Here is a 24,449-nt window from a genome sequence, read left to right on the forward strand (position 1 = left end):
GTGAGATTTGTGGGACGTCTGGCTTGAAAAACAGGGTTTGACCAATGAACGCTGACATCGTTAACACATGGTTAGCTTGTTTACTACAAGAGCTGAAAACCCGCTGAATAGAGAGTTAAGAAAACCCGGAATTGAATTTCGTTCCTTCAAACAAAACTTGAGACATACAGCTATATTTTCACACTAAAATGGTTTCACCGCCGCTGATTTAGCTATTCCCTTAAGGCAAAATATAAAGTACATGGTTATTTGCGTCCAAGGTCAGTGTATGGTATTTACTTGAGAATGTTTTAGCAGAAGAAAAGCTCCATTCCAATCCTGCCCCTGACTCCATATCGGGTTTGGATATAACCAGCATACAACCCTTTTTCCAGGCACAGAAAAGAGCATTTCAAGTTACAGCCGGTTAAAGCGAGCTTGAAGGAAGGGGGTGTGTTGAAAATTGGCAGGGGTAAGTGCACTGTACCCATTGAAACTTTGGGTTGTTTTTCTCAAAGAAAAGTGCTGTTTAGGATAAATTTTTTACCGATGCTTGTCAAAATTCTAGTAGATTGCTTATGTATTGCATAATGATTTGATTGGAAGGGTATATTTTTCATTGTAAACATGAGAAGAAAAAAAAGATGTTGATCTGATCGCTGCAAAATGCATTGGGGCTCATTTTTATATGACCATGCTGATGAACTGTCGAGTGGCAAAGAATATTAGGAGGACGCGGTCAAAACTGACGCACTGTTTTTATTTGTGGGCCATCAATCATTCTTTAATGAAGCAACGCTGAGTAGTACTGTATATTACATTTTCTTTCAAAACATGACCGAGTTGCAGAATGTAGGCTAGGCTACTGTAAAAGTAATGTTTTGCATCCTAAAATCTCTTTTGCGCATAGATCCTTTGTTACAATACACCATTGTTAATAAGCTCACCTAGAAGTTGTTTTGGTAAGGGAAATACACAATGGGAAGTTAGTGTGGGCTTGCGTGGTTATACCACTCTCTACCGATAGGGGATGGACACTCCTTCAGAGTGATGTTTTTGTAAGCACAACGCTTCCTAATGCAATGATGTTGACAAATTGATTGACACCTTGAATTAAAGCCTCCCATTCACCCCCTGGTCAACGTTATTAGGCTACGTTGTTATTATCAGTTTATTACATTAAGTAATAGTAAAGATGTTTAGATATACACTGATGAGAATAATGATGATGATAATGATTATAAAGCTATGCATGTGCATGCAAATGAAATGCAAGACCAAAACATCTCCTTTCCTCTCCTCTACTTTCTTAATATTTGTTTTTAAATATTATTTTCAGGAAAGTAATATTGTTTTATGTCTGCTAAATGACTAAAATGTAAATTTCAAATCAGTTTGCTCTGAAGAGTATGCCATTGTAGGCGACTGTATTGTCCATGACAGAAAGGTGGGGGTGTTCGTTTAATTTGGAACACACTTTTATATTCATATTCATATTCAGTTCCAAAACTGCTTTTTAAAGAAATAGGAGAATCGGCAAATTAGCATTATATAGAGCCCCCCAAAGTTAGGCTTTTGTTGCATTTAAGGGGGCTCATCTCTCATTCAGGGAGATTGAGCCCCCCCTAGCCCCCCATAATCACACTCTGGTCAGAAGTACAAACACCTTTTAGGATTTTTTTCCCCCCTTGTATTCCTGGCAGTAGGCCGTCTGTAACTGGCGGGTGGCTACTTTATGCCACTTGTGGCATATACAGTAGAGAGCTACTGTAGCACAGAGGGCCAATGTTGTGCAATCAAAGGAAATGCTGTTACGATCAGATCAGTTCACCCTTACAACAGTGAGTCAACTATTACTGGAATCAAGGAGGGGGGTGGAGAGAAAAAACCTGACCGTAATTTGAGTTTTTTTAATGGCAGTTACCAACCAGACCTTCAGAGATGTTTCCTTCTCGCTCTCATTCTCCCAGTCTCTCTAATTCTCTCTCTCATACAGATGTAGGATCTTAATTTGAACCATCTTGCTACAGCAGGAAAATAATCCTGCAGCAACAGGAAATGTGAATTATTATGTGGATTATAATTAATGCACATTTTTATAGGGGTTGATAAACTTTTCATTAGGTCAAATCGAGTCTGAAATTTCTAAGTGGAAATGACAAACTTTAGAAGCCTTTTAAAAACTCAAATACATAATCCGCATTTCCTGCTGTGCTGGAAAATTCTCAGCAACAAACCCCTACCCCTACCCACATGTACATACAGTGACGAGGTGTGAAAGAAGGAGTCAGGCACAGGAGGTAAAATACCGAAGTCCAGAGTTTAATCCGTTTGCATAAATCAAACGCCCCAAGCGTTAAACGACTTTAAACGGCCCCACAAACCGCGGGCTCAGCTTCCGGCAGGGCAGGCGGAGGGGCAGATTCCGGGTCGAGAGCCAGACCCGATCCCCTGGTACGAACACCGGGGCCTCCCTGCGGTGGCGGTTAGCGTTGGCCTTCTGACGACGCACGGCGCGCTGGAGGCGAACGTGGGCAGCGTCCCAAGTCTCCTCCGTGCTCCGAAACCAGTCATCCACCGCGGGAGCCTCGGTCTGGCTTTGGTGCCACGGTGCCAGGACCGGTTGGTAACCCAAAACACATTGGAAGGGTGTTAGGTTAGTGGAGGAGTGGCAGAGAGAGTTCTGAGCATATTCTGCCCATGGCAGGAACACCGACCACTCCCCCGGCCGGTCCTGACAGTAGGTCCGCAGGAACCTACCCACATCTTGATTCACCCTTTCCACCTGCCCATTGCTCTCGGGGTGAAAACCAGAGGTCAGGCTGACCGAGACCCCCAGACGTGGTGGTCCTCTGTAGCTCAATTGGTAGAGCATGGCGCTTGTAACGCCAGAGTTGTGGGTTCGATCCCCGGGACCACCCATACATAAAAATGTATGCACTCATGACTGTAAGTCGCTTTGGATAAAAGCGTCTGCTAAATGGCATATTATATTATATTATATTATATTATGAACGCCTTCCAGACTCTAGACATGAACTGGGGACCTCGGTCGGACACTATATCCTCTGGTACCCCGTAGTGCCGGAAGACGTGAGTAAACAGAGCCTCCGCAGTTTGTAGGGCTGTGGGGAGACCGGGCAGAGGAAGGAGGCGGCAGGACTTTGAAAAGCGGTCCACAACGACCAGGATAGTGGTGTTACCTTGGGAGGGGGGAAGATCAGTGAGAAAATCAATACTCAGGTGAGACCATGGTCGTTGTGGAACTGGTAAAGGTTGTAGCTTACCCGCTGGGAGGCGCCTAGGTGCCTTACTCTGAGCATGAGGAGACATACACCCACACGTCCTTAACCAAGGTAGGCCACCAGTACTTCTCGGTCAGGCAGCGCATTGTACGACCGATACCTGGATGACCAGAGGAGGGTGACGTGTGTGCCCAGTAGATCAGACGATCACGGATAAGCGCAGGCACGTGCTGCAGCCCAGCTGGACACTGCGGTGGAGATGGATCTGTGTGTAATGCATGAGGCCGGGAGTATGGGGATGTTGTCTCTGGGCCTCTCCTCTGTGTCATACAGCCGAGACAGTGCGTCTGCCTTCACGTTCTTCGTACCCGGAATGTATGAGAGTGTGAAATCAAACCGGGTGAAGAAGAGGGCCCACCTGGCCTGGCGAGGATTCAGCCTCCTCGCTGCCCGAATGTACTCCAGGTTACGGTGGTCTGTCCAGACAAGGAAAGGGTGTTTCGCCCCTTCGAGCCAATGTCTCCACACCGTCAAAGCCCGGACAACAGCCAGCAGCTCCCGATCACCAACGCTGTAGTTCTGCTCCGCCGAGCTGAGCTTCTTAGAAAAGAAGGCACAGGGGCGGAGCTTGGGTGGGTGGCGTGCCCGAGCGTTGGGATAAGACAGCTCCTATCCCTACCTCGGACACATCCACCTCCACTACGAATGGTAGTGATGGATCGGGGTGAGCCAGTACCGGGGCTGAGGTGAACAGACCCCGCAATCTACTGAATGCCAAATCAGCCTCAGCAGACCAGCGGAGCCGGGATGGCCCACCCTTCAACAAGGAGGTAATGGGAGCTGTGACCTTGCCAAAGCCCCGAATAAACCTTCGATAGTAGTTGGCAAAGCCAAGGAAGCGCTGCACCTCCTTTACTGTGGTTGGAGTCGGCCAATTACGCACGGCTGCAATGCGGTCTCCCTCCATCTCCACACCTGTGGTGGTAATGCGATATCCGAGGAAGGAGATTGACTGCTGGCAAAACTCACACTTCTCTGCCTTGGCATAAAGATCATTTTCCAGCAGTCGGACCAGTACTTTGCGAACCAGGGACACATGCTTGGCGCGCATAGCGGAATACACCAGGATGTCATCGATGTAGACCACCACACCGTGACCAAGCATGTCCCGAAACACCTTGTTCACAAAGGACTGGAAAATGGATGGAGCATTCATCAAACCGTAGGGCATCACCAGGTATTCATAATGCCCAGAGGTTGTGCTGAATGCTGTTTTCCACTCATCCCCTTCCCAAATACACACCAGGTTGTAGGCACTCCTGAGATCTAATTTGGTGAAAAAATGGGCCCCATGCATTGACTCAATCACTGAAGGAATGAGGGGAAGAGGATAACTAAATCATACGTCACATTATTCAGTGGTCGATAATCAATGCACGGGCGTAAACCGCTGTAAACCGCCAGAAACTCGAGGAGGCAGGTGAAGTGGAGGGACGTACTGTATATACCCCTGGCGCAGGGACTCGGTGACGTATATTTCCATAGCCTCCGTTTCAGCCTGCGACAGGGGATACACATGACTACTGGGATGTACAGCGTCTACCCGAAGGTTTATCACGCAATCCCCCTCCTGATGAGGTGGTAATTTAGTCGCTTGCGTCTTGGAAAACGCGAGCGCCAGATCATGGTATTCGGGGGGAATGCACACGGTGGGGGTACCGTCTGGACTTTCCACCGTGGTCGCACCAACGGAAACACCTAGACACCTACCCGGACACTCACGCGACAACCCCGTAAGAACCCTCTGCGGCCATGAGAAATTGGGGTTGTGAAGGGCTAACCACGGGATACCCAAGACTACAGGGTAAGCTGGAGACTCAATAGTCAAAAAGGTGATCTGCTCAACATGTGTCTCCTGCGTAATCATGGTGACTGGTACCGTAACTTCCTTAACCAACCCGGGCCCTAATGGTCGACTATCAAGTGCTGATGGGGATTGGAATGGTTGGGGAACCAATGAAATGCCTTGACGGTGTGCAAATGCTCTGTCCATAAAATTCCCAGCTGCGCCTGAATCAACTAGCTCCTTACACTGGGAACCTACCAAGTGATCGTGAAAGGAGATAGATAAAGTACAGTGCGCCGCAAAGGGCTCTGAACACGTTTGGGTTTTCGTTACCTGGGGTGATGTGTGAGTACCCTGTCTACCGCCTCCAGACCCAAAAGAACGTTGACTGCGACGTGAGGCGGATTGGCCCTTCGTGCCACCAGAGTGGCACTGTCGCTGTCCTCCTGCACTCTCTCGACCGGAGGCTCCCCCCAGCTCCATCTGCACGGGGTCAGAGTCTTCCGGAGTGGGAACGGGCAGACCCCTACCAGGACGTCCTCTGGCTGCTAGCAGATTGTCCAGCCGGATGGCCATGTCCACCAGTTGGGAGAACAATAGCATGGCATCCTGGCAGGCTAGCTCCCGTCGGACGTCCTCCCTTAGGTGGCACCGGAAATGGTCTATCAGGGCCCGTTCGTTCCACCCGGACCCCGCTGCCAGCATTCGGAACTCCAGCGCGTAGTCCTGAGCGGTCCTCGTCCCCTGCCTCAGATGAACCAGTCGTTCACCTCTCAACCCTCAGGCGGGTGATCAAAAACGGCCCGAAAGAGGCGAGCAAACTCCCCGTAGTTCTCCAACGCGGTACCTCCCTCATTCCACACCGCGTTGGCCCACTCCAGGGCTCTCCCACAAAGGCAGGAAATGAGGACGGATACCTTCTCCCGCTCCCGGGGCTCCGGCCTGATGCTGGAGAAATACAACTCCAGTTGGAGTAGAAATCCCTTGCATCGCGCTGCCGTCCCATCAAACGCCGGTGGCCGGGATATCTGGATCCCTCCAGGGGCTGGGGTGTAGGGGCTGGATCCGGTTGACCAGCTGGTCTCGATAGATCGGATCCTCTCCTCTCCAGGCGTTCTACTACCTGAAGAACCCGATCCATCGTTTCCCCCAAGCTGGCCAACATCGAGGAATGCTCCTGGACCCGTGCCACAACTCCAGGCATGCGGTCTTCTCCTGCTGACTCCATATCAGATCAGGTGAGTGATTCTGTGACGAGGTGTGAAATAAGGAGTCAGGCGCAGGAGGTAAAATACCGAAGTCCAGAGTTTAATCCGTTTGCATAAATCAAACGCCCCAAGCGTCAAACGAAACTATACAAGGGAAAAACATCCACATAGGCAATAACACAGTGAAATGTAGCTCAACCGAGCTACACGCTCTCACAACAAACAATCCCTCACAAAGACAAGGGGAACAGAGGGAACACTTATACAAATACTAATTAGGGGAATGAGCAACAGGTGTGTGTGATTGACAAGACATGACAAGTGGAGTGATGAGATTGGGATCGGCAGTAGCTAGTACTCCGGTGACGACGAACGCCGAAGCCTGCCCGAACCAGGAGGGAGGGCAGCCTCGGCGGAAGTCGTGACACATACTGTATTACCTCAGATACCTCATACCCCTGCACATTGACATGGTACTGGTACTCCTTCTATGTATAGCCTCGTTATTGTTTTTATTGTGTTACTATTTTGCGATCGTACTTTTTACCTCTGCATTGTTGGGAATGGGCTCGTAAGTAAGCATTTCACTGTAAAGTCTACACCTGTTGTATTCGGCACATGTGACCAATCCATTTGAAATTAAGATCTGTAATACTGTCTTTGGCTTCTCTGGTGGCATTGGTGTTGCTTACACACACACACACACACACTCCCCTCCTCTCTCCCCCACCCTGCACTCCACTCCACACTCCCCACCCCAAATCTTTCCCACCTGTAAATTCTTCTTCTGTACTCTGTAGAAGGGATGACTCACTGTCTTGCTCTCTGGTATTGAGACTTGCATCAGTTATCATGATGACATCTAAATAGTGATTTTATTGACTACGTGAGACGGGAAGGGTGATTGGTGGTAGAATGAGTTGATGGGGTTAGAGGTAGAATCACTTTGCAGGAATTATTGGGATACTATTATTGAAGAATCCCACCTCAACTTATTGGAGACTTATTAGAGACTGATTGGATACTGATGGAGACTTATTGGAGACTATTATTGGAGCACTGTCTTGACTTTTAGCCTTTTTCCTAAGCAGGGTAAATACAAAGCATTTTGACGTAACGTGTATTTTGAATATGTGCAGTGTAACTTGAATAACATGCAATTTAACAAGTAGAAATAGTCATTAGTAGGTCACTCTTTTGTAATAACTATGTAATTAATATACTGTCTGGTTTGAAGATAATATTTACAGGCTACTGTTGTGTAATTGTATCTTAAAACCTAAGGTAGACCCACACATTCCATTGGGATGTTGAATTACAGCTAATTTTAGCTCTGTGTGTAGGAGGTCTGACCAGCAACCAGCCCTCCCTCTATTTAAAGAAGTGTCAAGGCAAACTTAATGATGAACCACAGTGTCCGAAATAGAGGGGCTCCAAAATAGGTAATCATGGGTAAATATTTGTGTGGTAATTAGTGTTGTCATGATACCAGAATTTTGACTTCGATATTGATACAAGGTTTAGTATCACAATACTCGATACCATCACGATGCTCGATACCAAAACGATACCACGACAACCTTTGGGCATCTTTTGAGTTCAATATCATGACATTATAATTGTTTTTACATCCCCAAATAATTCAGACAGCCATGTATGCATTAATGAATCAATTATACAATCTTACAATCAATTTTACTTTGTTTTTACCAATGTAACTACATTATGGTAATACTGTAAATGGTAAATCTCTATTGATAAACTGGGTAAATCAAGATGTAGCCTAGGCCTATCCACAATACAGGTAATGCATATTCAATAGGTGTGTGCATACATTGAGTTATTGAGCTTGTTTTGCCTGATTTCATGGGGCTACAGATGACAAACAATCTGTTTCCCTTCCATTTGGGACTTATTGTATTGTACTGATCAACATCATTTGCATAGAAGTAGCTTCTTTTATCAAAATGTACACTGTCTCTTTAACCAGTAATGACGTCATTTGCTGATAATCTTTGGGAGAGATGTGATAGAGAGTCCAAATACAGTGGGGAAAAAAAGTATTTAGTCAGCCACCAATTGTGCAAGTTCTCCCACTTAAAAAGATGAGAGAGGCCTGTAATTTTCATCATAGGTACACGTCAACTATGACAGACAAATTGAGATTTTTTTTCTCCAGAAAATCACATTGTAGGATTTTTAATGAATTTATTTGCAAATTATGGTGGAAAATAAGTATTTGGTCAATAACAAAAGTTTCTCAATACTTTGTTATATACCCTTTGTTGGCAATGACACAGCTCAAACGTTTTCTGTAAGTCTTCACAAGGTTTTCACACACTGTTGCTGGTATTTTGGCCCATTCCTCCATGCAGATCTCCTCTAGAGCAGTGATGTTTTGGGGCTGTCGCTGGGCAACACGGACTTTCAACTCCCTCCAAAGATTTTCTATGGGGTTGAGATCTGGAGACTGGCTAGGCCACTCCAGGACCTTGAAATGCTTCTTACGAAGCCACTCCTTCGTTGCCCGGGCGGTGTGTTTGGGATCATTGTCATGCTGAAAGACCCAGCAACGTTTCATCTTCAATGCCCTTGCTGATGGAAGGAGGTTTTCACTCAAAATCTCACGATACATGGTTCCATTCATTCTTTCCTTTACACGGATCAGTCGTCCTGGTCCCTTTGCAGAAAAACAGCCCCAAAGCATGATGTTTCCACCCCCATGCTTCACAGTAGGTATGGTGTTCTTTGGATGCAACTCAGCATTCTTTGTCCTCCAAACACGACGAGTTGAGTTTTTACCAAAAAGTTATATTTTGGTTTCATCTGACCATATGACATTCTCCCAATCCTCTTCTGGATCATCCAAATGCACTCTAGCAAACTTCAGACGGGCCTGGACATGTACTGGCTTAAGCAGGGGGACACGTCTTGCACTGCAGGATTTGAGTCCCTGGCGGCGTAATGTGTTACTGATGGTAGGCTTTGTTACTTTGGTCCCAGCTCTCTGCAGGTCATTCACTAGGTCCCCCCGTGTGGTTCTGGGATTTTTGCTCACTTGTGATCATTTTGACCCCACGGGGTGAGATCTTGCGTGGAGCCCCAGATCGAGGGAGATTATCAGTGGTCTTGTATGTCTTCCATTTCCTAATAATTGCTCCCACAGTTGATATCTTCAAACCAAGCTGCTTACCTATTGCAGATTCAGTCTTCCCAGCCTGGTGCAGGTCTACAATTTTGTTTCTGGTGTCCTTTGACAGCTCTTTGGTCTTGGCCATAGTGGAGTTTGGAGTGTGCCTGTTTGAGGTTGTGGACAGGTGTCTTTTATACTGATAACAAGTTCAAACAGGTGCAATTAATACAGGTAAGGAGTGGAGGACAGAGGAGCCTCTTAAAGAAGAAGTTACAGGTCTGTGAGAGCCAGAAATCTTGCTTGTTTGTAGGTGACCAAATACTTATTTTCCACCATAATTTGCAAATAAATTCATTTAAAATCCTACAATGTGATTTTCTGGATTTGTTTTCCTCAATTTGTCTGTCATAGTTGACGTGTACCTATGATGAAAATTACAGGCCTCTCTCATCTTTTTAAGTGGGAGAACTTGCACAATTGGTGGCTGACTAAAAACCTTTTTCCCCCATTGTAAGTGAATGACTAATGCTTTTGGTGGCAATCAGCTTTGAAATCAACATATTTTGCGTTATGGTTTGCAAAATGTTTAAGTACTGAGAAAAGTACTTAAAAAATATTTCAGCCTATCAAAGACTATTTTTAAGAAGTGTATCACTTTTGTATAGTTATGTGATTCACAAACAAAGTACTTGGGTAGTGGATTGATGTTAGCTTTAGCTGTAAACTAGCAAGGACACAGTATTCCAGATAGTAGCTCATATCACTCTTAACATTTTATTCGGGAAAAGCTGTTTACATGTACCTTTGATATCCCGCTCATGAGTTTCCCAGTATCCATGAATAAACAGAATATTCCTAATTTAAGTTAAAATGGGTTAAATGAAATAGTAACTCAAATATGGAAACTGACTGTAGGCCTATAACCTCTCTCATGTAGCGGAATATAATATTAACTCCTGCAGAATTATGTATTTCTTGCAGTGAAATTATACAACAAATGTTAATTTTGTCTCGGGAATAGGAGTGGAGAAATATGATTTATTTCTTTCAGCATCGCTTGAGAAAATGCGAATGCACGTGTAATGTGTTATCTTTGCAAGCAGACAGTATTTAAACCACATAAAATATGCACCCAAGATGAACTGAAGTCTTATCAGAAATGTGATTCGTCCTTTACTCAGCTTTTCATTTCCTAATTTCCGTTTTCCACTGTTTTTGAGTTATTGCTTTTTCTCCCCGGTCCCTAAACGAAACAGACAACTTTACCTGTGTTAACTAGATTACTAATGCATTCATTCTATCGATGTAAGACATTATTCTGATGAGCACTACTTTATTTAGTCTTCTGGGGCAACAAGTTATGACAGAAGAGAAGCTGCATGTATCAAAATACAGTTGACAAAAAAATGGCATACCAAATGTCGGAAATTATAAGCAGAAACTTAATTTAATTTATAGTACATTTATTATAGTAGGCTAAATTATTATGGTGGATGGAACTGCACAGATAGCCTTATTTTTGAAGTGATTTGTTTGACAATCAGATGAAAACATAATCACACAACACCCATGATATGCAAAACAGAGCCTGCGCAGACCGCAAAAACAACAGTAAACGGGATAAGATGTTTACATGCCACAGTATCCCGTCTTAGATCAGCATATCCCAGGCATCTTATCCGGGTTTCTCATAACCGGGACACAAGCTTTTTCGGTTTATTGTAAATGGGATATGATGTTTATAAAACAGAGTACTTGAGTATACCGAATAAAAATGGGATACTGATGTGCATGTAAACGTGGTCACTGTAAAGTGTTCTAGCCTGTATGGACATTGTTTTTTTGCGAACATTTCTACATGCTGCGTCGCATTATTCTAATAGTCTGCAATTCGGGGCGTTCCTGCATGTGGGCCTTCCTGCATCTGCAGGAACGCCCTCCCACGAGCATCCCATCGGTTCTTTCATAAAGGCCCCCCGCTCGAGCATCCCATTGGTTCCTGCATGAAGGCCCCCCCCTCGAGCACGACATCTTCATGCTTGTGTGACTCTTTGGAATGTGTTCTTCACATTCAACATTGTCCTTCGCTCTCGCCTACCGAACACCTTCCCTCACCATCGTTAACAGAACAGCGGGAAAACAGTGCCCGACAAGCGGGGGCGAAGGACATTGTCTACCGGTCGACCACACCTCCCGCTAGCTACTCTGGTGCACAGCAGGCGGGAGGCGGGGGCGACACCATGTACTAGCTAGCTTGCTAGTTAGTGACACCGTGTGCTAGCTAGCTTGCTAGTTAGCTAGCACACAGTGTTGCCCCCGCCTCCCTCATGCTGTGTACCGGAGTCCTCCTAGAACTAGCTAGCACACAGTCCTTCGTTCCCACCTGCCGAACACCTGCCCCCATCGTCGTTAACAGAACTGCGGGAAAACAGTGCCCGACAGACAGGTGCGAAGAACACTGGGCGCATTCAAGCAGATCACTTTTGTCAAGACGTTGACCAACGTTGGTCACCGCCTTTCAAAGTGTGTTGCATTATGGGTATAATTTTTTTATTTACGAATTGTGACTACATGTCGACTGCATGAACTTTACAAAAATCATGTGATCAAAGGTCATGCAGTTTTTTATGAAGTCGCCTTCAAGTCACTGCAGTTGCTTCTCACCAACTGCACCATGCAGCCATCCCCTGCATTGTGGGAGGCAGTATTTAACAACCAATCATTAGGGTGTTTTTGTTTGACCCACGCGAACGTGGTCAAAGACATGACTGAAACAGGAACTAACTTTGCCACGATTCTAAAGCTACAGGGGATAGGCTATAAATGAAAGTGATATTTGAGACCTCTCTATCCAATTAATTGTACACACACACACTATGTTTTCATTTTGTGAGTATGGGGGGTATAGAGAAGTTTATTTCTACATTTATAAAGAAAAACTTTTATAAACAATAGCAGCTATGTTGACACTTCCATGTTGAGTTGATCTGAGCCTTGCTGTTGGAAAACCACTACAGTGTTCAACTTTCGGCTGTCGCAGATGCACCCCCCCCCCGACTTCACTCGCCAACTTTTGTCTACAGTCGGCTGCATTAGGCTTACTGTTCGAACACACCCACTGTTTACCGGTTCCCATTACCTACTCCGGTACACAGCAGGCGGGAGACGGGGGTGACATCTTGCGAGTTAGCGACTAGCTAGCTTGCTAGTCGCCTCCCACCTGCAGTGTACCAGAGTCACCCGTAGGACTAGCTAGCTAACACACAGTGTCCTTCGCTCCTGCCTTCCGAACACCTGCCCTCGCCCTCAACAGTGCCCGACAGTGCTCTTCTTCTTCTGTGGGGTTATCGGTGGTTGGCATCCAACGCCACTTCGATACTGAAGTTACTTTTTTGTAGCAGGTTAGGAGAACTTACGCAGCAGGTTAGGAGAATTAACGTAGCAGGTTAGGAGACTGAGGTTAAGGTTAGGAAAGGGTTTAGGGTTAGCAAAAATGACTTTGTATCGAAGTGGCGTGAAAAGAGTATGTCCCTCATGATACCTACTGTACTGGATCGTCCCCATCTCCCACCTGTCCTAGCTTAAAAATGTAACAATAGAAGTATCAAGAGGGGTTCCTGCAGATGCGAGAATGACCACATGCAGAAACGCCCCGAATTGCACCCTTCTCCATTATTCAAGACTGTTAACTTCTGTTCAGCATGAGTGGGGTGCTAACACGATGCAGCCCAGACTCCCAGTGCAGGCTAGCAATGAGTAAGTGAAGCTGCGCTGATATAGACAAGCTTGATCCATGAGACACATTTAACAGAAATACCGCAAGTAAAAATAATTCTAGTACCAAACAGTTTTTCATGTTCTAGTATTGAAAAAGTACAGAGGTTTCACTATACCGTGCAACACTAGTTGTAGCTCTGTTTGCTTGAGCCAGCTAATCCCAAGCCACCACACATACAGTATATAGTTAGTGGGCGGTGAAAAAAAAGGGGTCGCCTCCACCCACTGATTTGGGGTCAAACGTGTTTTTATCCCTCTAATGGTCAAGGATAGGGTTGGGGGATATGATAATCTTATCCATGATCAGGAGCAATTTCAACCCAGAGCGTTTAAGGGGAGGAGGTGGGATGGCGGTAGATTGTGGTCTGAGACGGGTGTTCATTCAAATTCTGACGAAAAACAGTGATGTTATTAGCTACCAAGAATGCCTTCCCCGCACATTTAATCAATCCATCAAGGTTCATGGCATCAACACATGCATCTGGACAGATATGACTATGTCAATGAAGGCAACTCTATAAGGCTTTGAAGCGTGAAATACAATAGCAAATGGAGCACAATGATTTTCTTTGTTATATAATGTATTGAAAGCAGATGGTCAATTTCTAAGGGCTGGATTCAATTCGTATCGCAGAAGTATCGCAGAAGTATCGCAGAAGATGTTTCTCCAATCTTGTTTCTTCTCTTTCAGCTGTTCCTCTCTCTCACTCCGTCCTATTCTACGACCAGTCTTTGCCATTTTCCCAGAGAACCAAACCTCAATAGATCTTCTGAGTCTACAGACAAAGTGTTACTCCCAACCATGTTACCCAAGACTCGTCTGGGGAAGCGTTCCCCCCTAGGGGCATTGGTGTGTACCTCCTGCCCCTCCATGGAGAGCACACTGGAGACAGGGGGCCACGGGGAACCTGAGGGGGGCGTGGGGAGCCCAACCATGGGACCACCAGGGCCCCAGCATCTCAGCAGGTTCAACTACAAACTACACCCTGGACAGAAGGTGAGGGAGAGGGGAGACAGGGAGGGGTGGGTAGAGAAGGGGGAGGGAGAGAGAGGGGGAGAGTGATGACGGTAGAGGAGAGAACGGGCTAAAACGACAGAGGGTAGGTGAGAGGAGAGGGAGGGAGAAAAAGTGGAATGCACTGTTCTTATGTAACATTTCATAACTACTACAGATGTAGGATCTTAATTTGAGCCAATTTAAGAATCCTGCAGCAACAAGAAATTATTATAATGAATGGACATTTTTGTAGGGGTTGATACATTTTTCGTAAGGGAAAATCATGTCTGAAATTTCAAAGTGGAAATTACAACATTCTGAAGCCTAAACCTCAAATACACTACACGTTTTCAATTTCCTGCAACAGGGTGATCAAATTAAGATCCAATATCTGTATCTATACCCCATATGGTCTCAGCCTTCTGTTTTCTGCTTGAGAGAAAAACAGCCAATCTGTCTGGCTGTCATTATCTTTCCCATTATCTTTCCCTCGTTTTCAGTGTTGATGTACATCTGTATCTCTTGGCCTCTATCCCATCTTTTCTCATCTACAGTATGTCACTCCTCCCTCAGGTGAACAGGCTGGGCAGCAGTCCACTGTCATTCTGTCACTCTGCCTTTGTCCACTGTGCTGTTTGATGGCCACATTGGCACGAGTACCTCAAGGCATCGCTCTCTCTCTTGCTTTTATATCGGTCTTTCTCTTTTTCTTTCTCTGTCTTGCTATGCCTTTCGCACCACTCTCCCCCTAGCTTAACACTAACTCTGACTTGTTGTTTTTGACTTGTCGTTGTACGTCTCTATCACTCTCTCTCTGTCTGTCTCTCGCTCTGCCTCTCTCTCTCGCTCTCTCTCTTGCTCCCTCCCTCCCTCTCCCTCCCCGATTTAACACGTCACTGTCTCTAACCCCTCCCTCCCACCTCAGGTGTATGTGTTGTGTGGAGGGCGTGAGTGCACTGGGGTGGTGGAGCAACACAACCATGTGGATAATGAGGTGGCTATCCTACTGCCTGCTCTGGGACAGCATGTCCTGAGGAAGCTACAGGACGTCTGGACCTCCCCCGCTGTCCCTCCTCAACCTCCTACTGCAACACAGAGCACAGGCAGACCACACCAAGTGTCCTCCTGCATCGATGTGCCCAATGTGCCCAGGAGGTAAGGGTAGGATAATGTAGTGTGTGGAGGTAAGGGTAGTGTAATGTAGTGTGGGGAGGTAAGGGTAGTGTAATGTAGTGTGTGGAGGTAAGGGTAGTGTAATGTAGTGTGGGGAGGTAAGGGTAGTGTAATGTAGTGTGGGGAGGTAAGGGTAGTGTAATGTAGTGTGTGGAGGTAAGGGTAGTGTAATGTAGTGTGGGGAGGTAAGGGTAGTGTAATGTAGTGTGGGGAGGTAAGGGTAGTGTAATGTAGTGTGGGGAGGTAAGGGTAGTGTAATGTAGTGTGGGGAGGTAAGGGTAGTGTAATGTAGTGTGGGGAGGTAAGGGTAGTGTAATGTAGTGTGGGGAGGTAACGGTAGTGTAGTGTATGTAGTGTGGGGAGGTAAGGGTAGTGTAATGTAGTGTGGGGAGGTAACGGTAGTGTAATGTAGTGTGTGGAGGTAAGGGTAGTGTAATGTAGTGTGGGGAGGTAAGGGTAGTGTAATGTAGTGTGGGGAGGTAAGGGTAGTGTAATGTAGTGTGGGGAGGTAACGGTAGTGTAATGTAGTGTGGGGAGGTAACGGTAGTGTAATGTAGTGTGGGGAGGTAAGGGTAGTGTAATGTAGTGTGTGGAGGTAAGGGTAGTGTAATGTAGTGTGGGGAGGTAACGGTAGTGTAATGTAGTGTGGGGAGGTAACGGTAGTGTAATGTAGTGTGTCAGGTAAGGGTAGTGTAATGTAGTGTGTCAGGTAAGGGTAGTGTAATGTAGTGTGGGGAGGTAACGGTAGTGTAATGTATGTAGTGTGGGGAGGTAAGGGTAGTGTAATGTAGTGTATGGAGGTAAGGGTAGTGTAATGTAGTGTGGGGAGGTAAGGGTAGTGTAATGTAGTGTGGGGAGGTAAGGGTAGTGTAATGTAGTGTGTGAGGTAAGGGTAGTGTAATGTAGTGTGGGGAGGTAACGGTAGTGTAATGTATGTAGTGTGGGGAGGTAAGGGTAGTGTAATGTAGTGTGTGGAGGTAAGGGTAGTGTAATGTAGTGTGGGGAGGTAACGGTAGTGTAATGTAGTGTGTGGAAGTAAGGGTAGTGTAATGTAGTGTGTGGAGGTAAGGGTAGTGTAATGTATGTAGTGTGGGGAGGTAACGGTAATGTAATGTAGTGTGTGAGGTAAGGGTAGTGTATTGTAGTGTGGGGAGGTAAGGGTAGTGTAATGTATGTAGTGTGGGGAGGTAACGGTAATGTAATGTAGTGTGTGAGGTAAGGGTAGTGTGTTGTAGTGTGGGGAGGTAAGGGTAGTGTATTGTAGTGTGTGTGAGGTTGGGCATGTGTGTGAATTAATGAGGGGCAGGGTATGCATGCTCCTGTCTCTTCCTCTTCTTCTCGCTCTCTCTTTTGCTCTCTTTCTCTCAAATTGACCTAATCTCTCTCCCCTTTCTCCCTACTCCTGCTACAGGAGTCCAGAGTCACTGGATATGGATGAGATGATGGCAGCCCTGGTTCTGACCAGCCTGTCCTGCAGCCCTCTTGTTCAGAGCCCACCTCAGAGAGACACAGTCATAGGTAAATCATTGATTGATAAGCTCTTAGTTATATTTTTCCTGTCCATTTTTTGTAAATCATTGAAGGTCTAATCAAATATGTGTATGTGTGTGTGTACAGCAGGCTCTACAGGTATGGAGTGCGGAGGCGGGGAACTCTCAGACAGCGGCAGCAGTGGCTACTGGAGCTGTGACCGTGGCTACAGAAGCCCGGCCCCATCTCCGCCAATCACAGAGACAGAAGGTCACAGCCTGGCCACACCCACTGATGAGGGATTGGAAATGGAGCTGGAGCAGGTGCTGTTTGACGAGCCTGCACCACGGAAACGCAGGGTGAGTAGGGTAGTCACAGAAACAGCCTTGCTAAAATTGATCAGAATTGACTGGAAAACACATCAGCAATCAGCTATTTGTTCTTAATTTAAAGTTGAGTCAGTTCCATCAACATTGCTTACCTGTGAACTTGTGTTTCCTCCCTCCAGAACTCAGTGAAGGTGGCCTACAGGTGTCTGTGGCCCAACTGTGGGAAGATTCTGACGTCTGTCGTGGGGATTAAACGTCACATCCGTACCCTGCACCTGGGGTAAGTGTGTAGGGATAAGCCCATGACAATAACATTGCCAATTATGTATCCACAAAGCTTTATAAAATACTTGTATTATTAGATGATGTGGAGTGCTTCTACTAGCAGTGGTAGTGGCAGAAGAATGCAAAAAAACAACAGTTGCATTAATCTATGTACTGTATATCTATGTGTTTTCCCTCCCACAGCCAGAGTGGTGAGCATGAGCGTTGCTCCCACAGCGAGGAGGACTTCTACTACACAGAGATCCACCAGCGGGAGCTGCAGCCCCTCACCCCACCTCCTGTGGTCTCCACCCAACCCCCCATCCCTACCACTAGCACCATCACCCCCTGGTTGGCCTGCGCCTTCCCCTCCAGCTCCTCTCCCTCTGGGGTAGGACCAGGGGAACCAGGGGTAGGAGCAGGAGCTGGAGGAGACTCCCCCACAGAAGTGAGCCCCCAGCCCATCCAGCTCAGCCAGTCTGCCCCCTCCACCCCAGGGTGCTTCGGGCAGGTCCACTCTGAGCACTCCTACCAGGTAGGCACTAGGACAGGGTTCCCCAACAGGCAATGTTTTTCCACTCAGTTGTCCAGTGTTGGTGATCGTGTGCCCACTGGAGCCGCTTCTTCTTGTTTTTAGCTGATAGGAGTGGAACCCGGTGTGGTCATCTGCTGCAATAGCCCATCCGTGACAAAGACCAACAAGTTGTGTGTTCCAAGATGCCGTTCTGCACACCACTGTTGTATTGCACCGTTATTTGCCTGTTTGTGGACCGCCTGTTAGCTAGCACGATTCTTGACAGATGTTTTTTGTTTGGCGCACCATTCTCGATAAACCCTTGACACTGTCGTGCGTGAAAAGCCCAGGAGGCCGGCCGTTTCTGAGATACTGGAACCGGCGCACCTGGCACCAACGATCATACCACGCTCAAAGTCGCTTACTTCACTGGTTTTGCCCATTCTAACGTTCAATCGAACAGTAACTGAATGCCTCGATTCCCACCGTCTGTAGGAGATAACCATTTTGTGAACATGGTGGTTTACTGTACTTAATAAATGTCTACATTTTCTCTGTTCTGGACATAATAAGTGGAAAACAAATGTTTCTTGAGTGAAATACATTACAAGCAGGGCCTCCCGAGTGGCGCTGCTGTCTAAGGCACTGCAGTGCTTGAGGTGTCACTACAGATCCGGGTTTGATCCCGGGCTGTGTCGCACCCGGCCGTGACCGGGAGACCCATTAGGCGACGCACAATTGGCCCAGCGTCGTCCGGGTTAGGGGAGGGTTTGGCCGGCCGGGATGTCCTTGTCCCGTCGCGCTCTAGCGACTGCTGTGGCGGGCCGGGCGCATGCACGCTGACACGGTCGCCAGTTGTACGGTGTTTCCTCCGATACATTGATGCGGCTGGTTAAGCGAGCAGTGTGTCAAGAAGCAGTGCGGCTTGGCAGGGTTTTGTTTCGGAGGACGCATGTCTCTTGACCTTCGCCTCTCCCGAGTCCATACGGGAGTTGCAGTGATGGGACAAGACTGTAACTACCAATTGGATATCACAAAATTGGGAAGAAAAACTATGAGCACTTATTGAAAACTCTGTATTGTTTTGCAAGTGGTTATACAGCCTTTTGTTTTGTATTTTGCATTTAATGATCCCACCTGATCGCAACCATTGACCATATTGTTTACCTCTGCAGGCTCCTGCTTCAGTCCAGGTGGTGGCGCCACCCATCTCTGTCTCCTCCTGCCGTTGGACCACACCCACCTCCACCCCCCAACCAAGACAGGTAGGCTTGCATTCTGATTTAAAACGATAGGATGCATTCGTTTTACCTTGCCTGGTGGGTTGTTCCACGAAATGACTGCCTTTTGCATCCCTTTGATATTTTAAGTAGAAATTGTGCACCAATATTGAATTTGAAAAGCCTGTTATTCAATGAAATGCCCTTTAATATAGACCACATGGAGAATTCAATAAATCTGATTTTTTTATTATGAATAAAAACTTTTTGACATGTCCCTCAGTGCACTCTCTGTGACTTCCAGGAAGATTTTAATCCCAATCCTTAACCCCAACATTTCTCCAAGTTTTCACCATCATTGTAAAGCCCTAGTTATTTTGTTGCTTTGACAAAGTCATTTCTGAAGATTATTATTTATTTAATGTGATTATTGACTAATTTAAAGGTTAAAAAAAACCTGTCCCTCATTTTAAGGTTAACCCTGTTACGTGAACTAAACCCCCGTTTTAATATAGTAAGCCTACCAAGATTTTTTTCAAAAGAAACATTGAACTTATAATAGACAAATCATATTGTAAAAGTAGGTGAGCTGGTTCTACTCTTTTTTGGCCAATTTCTGGTGTTTTGTGGAGGAAAACTGAGTGGGTCGAGAATAACACGTCAACCCTGTAACCCATAGATAGACAGGCTAGAAATGGTTTAACTATTTCTTTTTTTTTTGGGGGGGGGGGGGGGGCTTGCATTCAATTGCCCCTCCCTGTTGCACACAACAAGCTTCCATTTCCCCTGTCACAAGGAGATTTATGGATGATTTAAGTTTAAATTGTCAACCCTGTTACGGTCAACCCTGTTACTTTATTTGGCACTTAATAGGCACTTTAGTATTTTATTTATTTAACCTCTTTAGATGGGGAAAACTAGTTTTTTATTGAGTTGAACATGTGCTCTTTATGACAGAATGTTAAAATTGGGTGAAATCAACATTTTTTTCACAAAGTTACACATCTCAAAAGGCACAGAATTGGTTGAACGACCCTGGTGTACCGGGTGGGTAGAGTTTGCACTTTGGGACCAAAGGAATGGTCTCAAATTCACAAACTCCGCCATCCAGCACCTCAGCTGATGTAACACAAATGCACCTAGAAAGAAATGTGTTGGTATAGCAATGAAAGAAATGACAATGACCGCAACCCTGACTCCTGAGGCTCTTGAACGCAACCCTGACTGTAGAATCCAATAGGATAATCTCAAGGGAAATTCCCATAGATAATTAATTTATACACACTCAGTTAAGAACACCACAATTGCTGTTCATGTTTCATGCTGTATGTCCAGGTATATGCTATTTTCACTTGGATTATGAATGTTTGCCCTTTAAACACAGAACTTTCCATATCTCCAAGTGTTCTGAATTCATCACATATATGCTTGAAAAGCGTGCATTTGCAAAAACATTTCCCCCTACAGAGCCTTTGCCAGTATGTGTTTGTGGAATAGAAGTCAGTCCATCAGGGACAAAGAGCGCTTGTTTTATAGGATAGATTTAGTGCCCTGCCTCCAGAGCTGCTCTATACTGCCAAAAGCATGTCATGGATATTTACCAGGCAATCCCCTTGTTGATTTGATAATATTTTCCATCACCAAACTGCCCTTTGTCTCCACTGGCCCATAGACTCCCATTCTGTGATGCTACATCACTGCCACCTATCGATCGTTAGTAGGAACTGGGGGTCATTTTTATGTGTTGTAAACAACACGTGGTCAATGGCACGATCAAGTCACTGCCGCAGATCAGCTGCATTGCACACAAAGAACAATCAATGCAGATACCCTTTCAGCAGTAAACATGGATTGTTAAAATTGATGTGCACTAAATATGCATTGCATTTGGACAATTTGGACAGATCGTTTGTCATGAATGCCCCGTGTAGCTCAGTTGGTAGAGCATGGCGTTTGCAATGCCAGGGTTGTGGGTTCGATTCCCATGGGGGGCATTTTTCAGGTTATGAAAAATGTATGCACTCAATAACTGTAAGTCGCTCTGGATAAGAGCGTCTGCTAAATGACTAAAATGTAATGCTAAAATAATGAATTAAGAGTTTCCTTGCTAATTTATCTGTGTTGTTTTGCTGGACTGTTACCTTGTAGTATTGTGAGACGTCAACATCAAATGCAATATGTCCTAATTGATTTGATTAGTATATTTGCCAGGGACCATCCACAACAAATGCATTGCACCAGATTTATCTACACAGTTCAGTTCACATCTGCAGTAATTATATGCAGCATTGTATACAGGTATTTTACTACAATTGAAATCCTTGGGTGGGCCACATAAGTGTTTTTTCAGGTTGCCTAAGTCCAAATAGTGTAATATATATATATATATATATATATATAAAGTACCATTCAAAGTTTGGACACACCTACTCATTCAAGGGTTTTTCTTTACTTTGTACTATTTTCTACATTGTAGAATAATAGTGAAGACATCAAAACTATGAAATAACACATATGGAATCATGTAGTAACCAAAAAAGTGTTAAACAAATCAAAATATATTTTATATTTGAGATTCTTCAAATAGCCACCGTTTGCCTTGATGACAGCTTTGCAAATTCTTGGAATTCTCTCAACCAGCTTCACCTGGAATGCTTTTCCAACAGTCTTGAAGGAGTTCCCACATATTCTGAGCACTTGTTGGCTGCTTTTCCTTCACTCTGCTGTCCAACTCATCCCAAACCATCTCAATTGGGTTGAAGTCGGGGGATTGTGGAGGCCAGGTCATCTGATGCAGCACTCCATCACTCTCCTTCTTGGTAAAATAGCCCTTACACAGCCTGGAGGTGTGTTGGGTCATTGTCCTGTTGAAAAACAAATGATAGTCCCACTAAGCGCAAACCAGATGGGATGGCGTATCGCTGCAGAATGCTGTGGTAGCCATGCTGGTTAAGTGTGCCTTGAATTCTAAATAAATCACTGACAGTGTCACAAGCACCATCACACCTCCTCCTCCATGCTTCACGGTGGGAACCACACATGCAGAGATCATCCGGTCACCTACTCTGCGTCTCACAAAGACACGGCGGTTGGAACCAAAAATCTCAAATTTGGACTCATCAGACCAAATGACAGATTTCCACTGGTCTAATGTCCATTGCTTGTGTTTCTTGGCCCAAGCAAGTCTCTTCTTCTTATTGGTGTCCTTTCAGTAGTGGTTTCTTTGCAGAAAAATTGACCATGAAGGCCTGATTCACACAGTCTCCTCTGAACAGTTGATGTTGAGATGTGTCTGTTACTTGAACTCTGTGAAGCATTTATTTGGGCTGCAATCTGAGGTGCAGTTAACCCGAATGAATTTTTCCTCTGCAGCAGAGGTTACTCTGGGTCTTCATTTCCTGTGGTGGTCCTCATGAGAGCCAGTTTCATCATAGTGCTTGATGGTTTTTGTGACTACACTTGAAGAAACGTTCAAAGTTCTTGAAATGTTCCAGATTGACTGACCTTCATGTCTTAAAGTAATGATGGACTGTCTGTATACAGAAAAACCCTTGAATGAGTACGTGTGTCCAAACGTTTGACTGGTACTGTATATATACTTATATTTGTAATTGTTTTATACTTTTTTTGTGATGGAAAAACGATGCAAATAGTCTGGGTAGCCATTTGATTACATGTTCAGGAGTCGTATGGCTTGGGGGTAGAAGCTGTTTACAGTGCCTTGCAAAAGTATTCATTCGCCTTGGCGTTTTTCATATTTTGTTGCATTACAACCTGTAATTTAAATTGATTTTTATTTGGATTTCATGTAATGGACATACAAAAAATAGTCCAAATTGGTGAAGTGAAATTATAAAAAATAAATAACAAATGTGGTGCGTGCATATGTATTCACCCCCTTTGCGATGAAGCACCTGAATAAGATCTGGTGCAACCAATTACCTTCAGAAGTCACATAATTAGTGAAATAAAGTCCACCTGTGTGCAATCTAAGTGTCACATGATCTCAGTATATATACACCTGTTCTGAAAGGCCCCAGAGTCTGCAACACCACTAAGCAAGGGGCACCACCAAGCAAGCGGCACCATGAAGACCAAGGAGCTCTCCAAACAGGTCAGGGACAAAGTTGTGGAGAAGTACAGATCAGGGTTGGGTTATAAAAAAATATCTGAAACGTTGAACATCCCACGGAGCACCATTATATCCATTATTAAAAAATGGAAAGAATATGGCACCACAACAAACCTGCCAAGAGAGGGCCGCCCACCAAAACTCACGGACCAGGCAAGGAGGGCATTAATCAGAGAGGCAACAAAGAGACCAAAGATAACTCTGAAGGAGCTGCAAAGCTCCACAGCGGAGATTGGAGTATCTGTCCATATGTCCACTTTAAGCCGTACACTCCACAGAGCTGGGCTTTATGGAAGAGTGGCCAGAAAAAAGCCATTGCTTAAAGAAAAAAATAAGGAAACACGTTTGGTGTTCGCCAAAAGGCTTGTGGGAGACTCCCCAAACATATGGAAGAAGGTACTCTGGTCAGATGAGACTAAAATTGAGCTTCTTGGCCATCAAGGAAAACGCTATGTCTGATACAAACCCAACACCTCTCATCACCCTGGAGTCTTTGACAATTTTTAGGGCCTTCCTCTGACACCGCCTGGTATAGAAGTCCTGGATGGCAGGAAGCTTGGCCCCAGTGATGTACTGGGTCGTATGCACTAAACTCTGTAGTGCCTTGTGGTCGGAGGCCGAGCAGTTGCCATACCAGGCAGTGATGCAACCAGTCAGGATACTCTCGATGGTGCAGCTGTAGAACCTTTTGAGGATCTGAGGACCCATGACAAATCTTTTCAGTCTCCTTAGGGGGAATAGGTTTTGTTGTGTGCTCTTCACGGCTGTCTTGGTGTGCTTGGACCATGTTAGTTTGTTGGTGATGTGGACACCAAGGAACTTGAAACTCTCAACCTGCTCCACTACAGCCCCGTCGATGAGAATGGGGGCGTGCTCGGTCCTCTTCTTTTTCCTGTAGTCCTCAATCATCTCCTTTGTCTTGATCACTTTCAGGGAGAGGTTGTTGTCCTGACACCACACGGCCAGGTCTCTGACCTCCTCCCTATAGGCTGTCTCGTCGTTGTCGGTGATCAGGCCTACCACTGTTGTGTCATCGGCAAACTTAATGATGGTGTTGGAGTCGTGCCTGTCCATGCAGTCATGAGTGAACAGGGAGTACAGGAGGGGACTGAGCATAGAAGTCATTTAGCTCGTCTGGTAGGCTCGTGTCACTGGGCAGCTC

The 24,449-nt window shown here is 45.5% G+C and overlaps 1 protein-coding gene across 2 annotated transcripts in view; it reads left to right on the top strand.

Moving 5' to 3' along the window:
- The first annotated feature begins 364 nt into the window (after positions 1-364).
- The window catches only part of LOC311102944 (zinc finger protein 395-like), a 30,251-nt gene continuing 6,166 nt past the window's right edge, over positions 365-24,449 (top strand). Inside the window, exons 1-8 of one of the 2 annotated variants that reach the window (XM_084144439.1) lie at positions 365-451; positions 13,880-14,185; positions 15,111-15,340; positions 16,770-16,876; positions 16,976-17,187; positions 17,337-17,437; positions 17,626-17,956; positions 19,111-19,200. In XM_084144439.1, coding sequence (XP_084000565.1) covers positions 13,991-14,185; positions 15,111-15,340; positions 16,770-16,876; positions 16,976-17,187; positions 17,337-17,437; positions 17,626-17,956; positions 19,111-19,200 — 1,266 coding nt within the window. In that variant the 5' untranslated portion in view covers positions 365-451; positions 13,880-13,990. Of the gene's footprint in view, positions 452-13,879; positions 14,186-15,110; positions 15,341-16,769; positions 16,877-16,975; positions 17,188-17,336; positions 17,438-17,625; positions 17,957-19,110; positions 19,201-24,449 lie in introns of those variants that run through there. The other variant, XM_084144440.1, reaches the window with a different exon arrangement.

Source organism: Coregonus lavaretus, assembly GCF_964263955.1.
Source record: "Coregonus lavaretus genome assembly, chromosome: 27".
NCBI classification, from domain to species: domain Eukaryota; kingdom Metazoa; phylum Chordata; class Actinopteri; order Salmoniformes; family Salmonidae; genus Coregonus; species Coregonus lavaretus.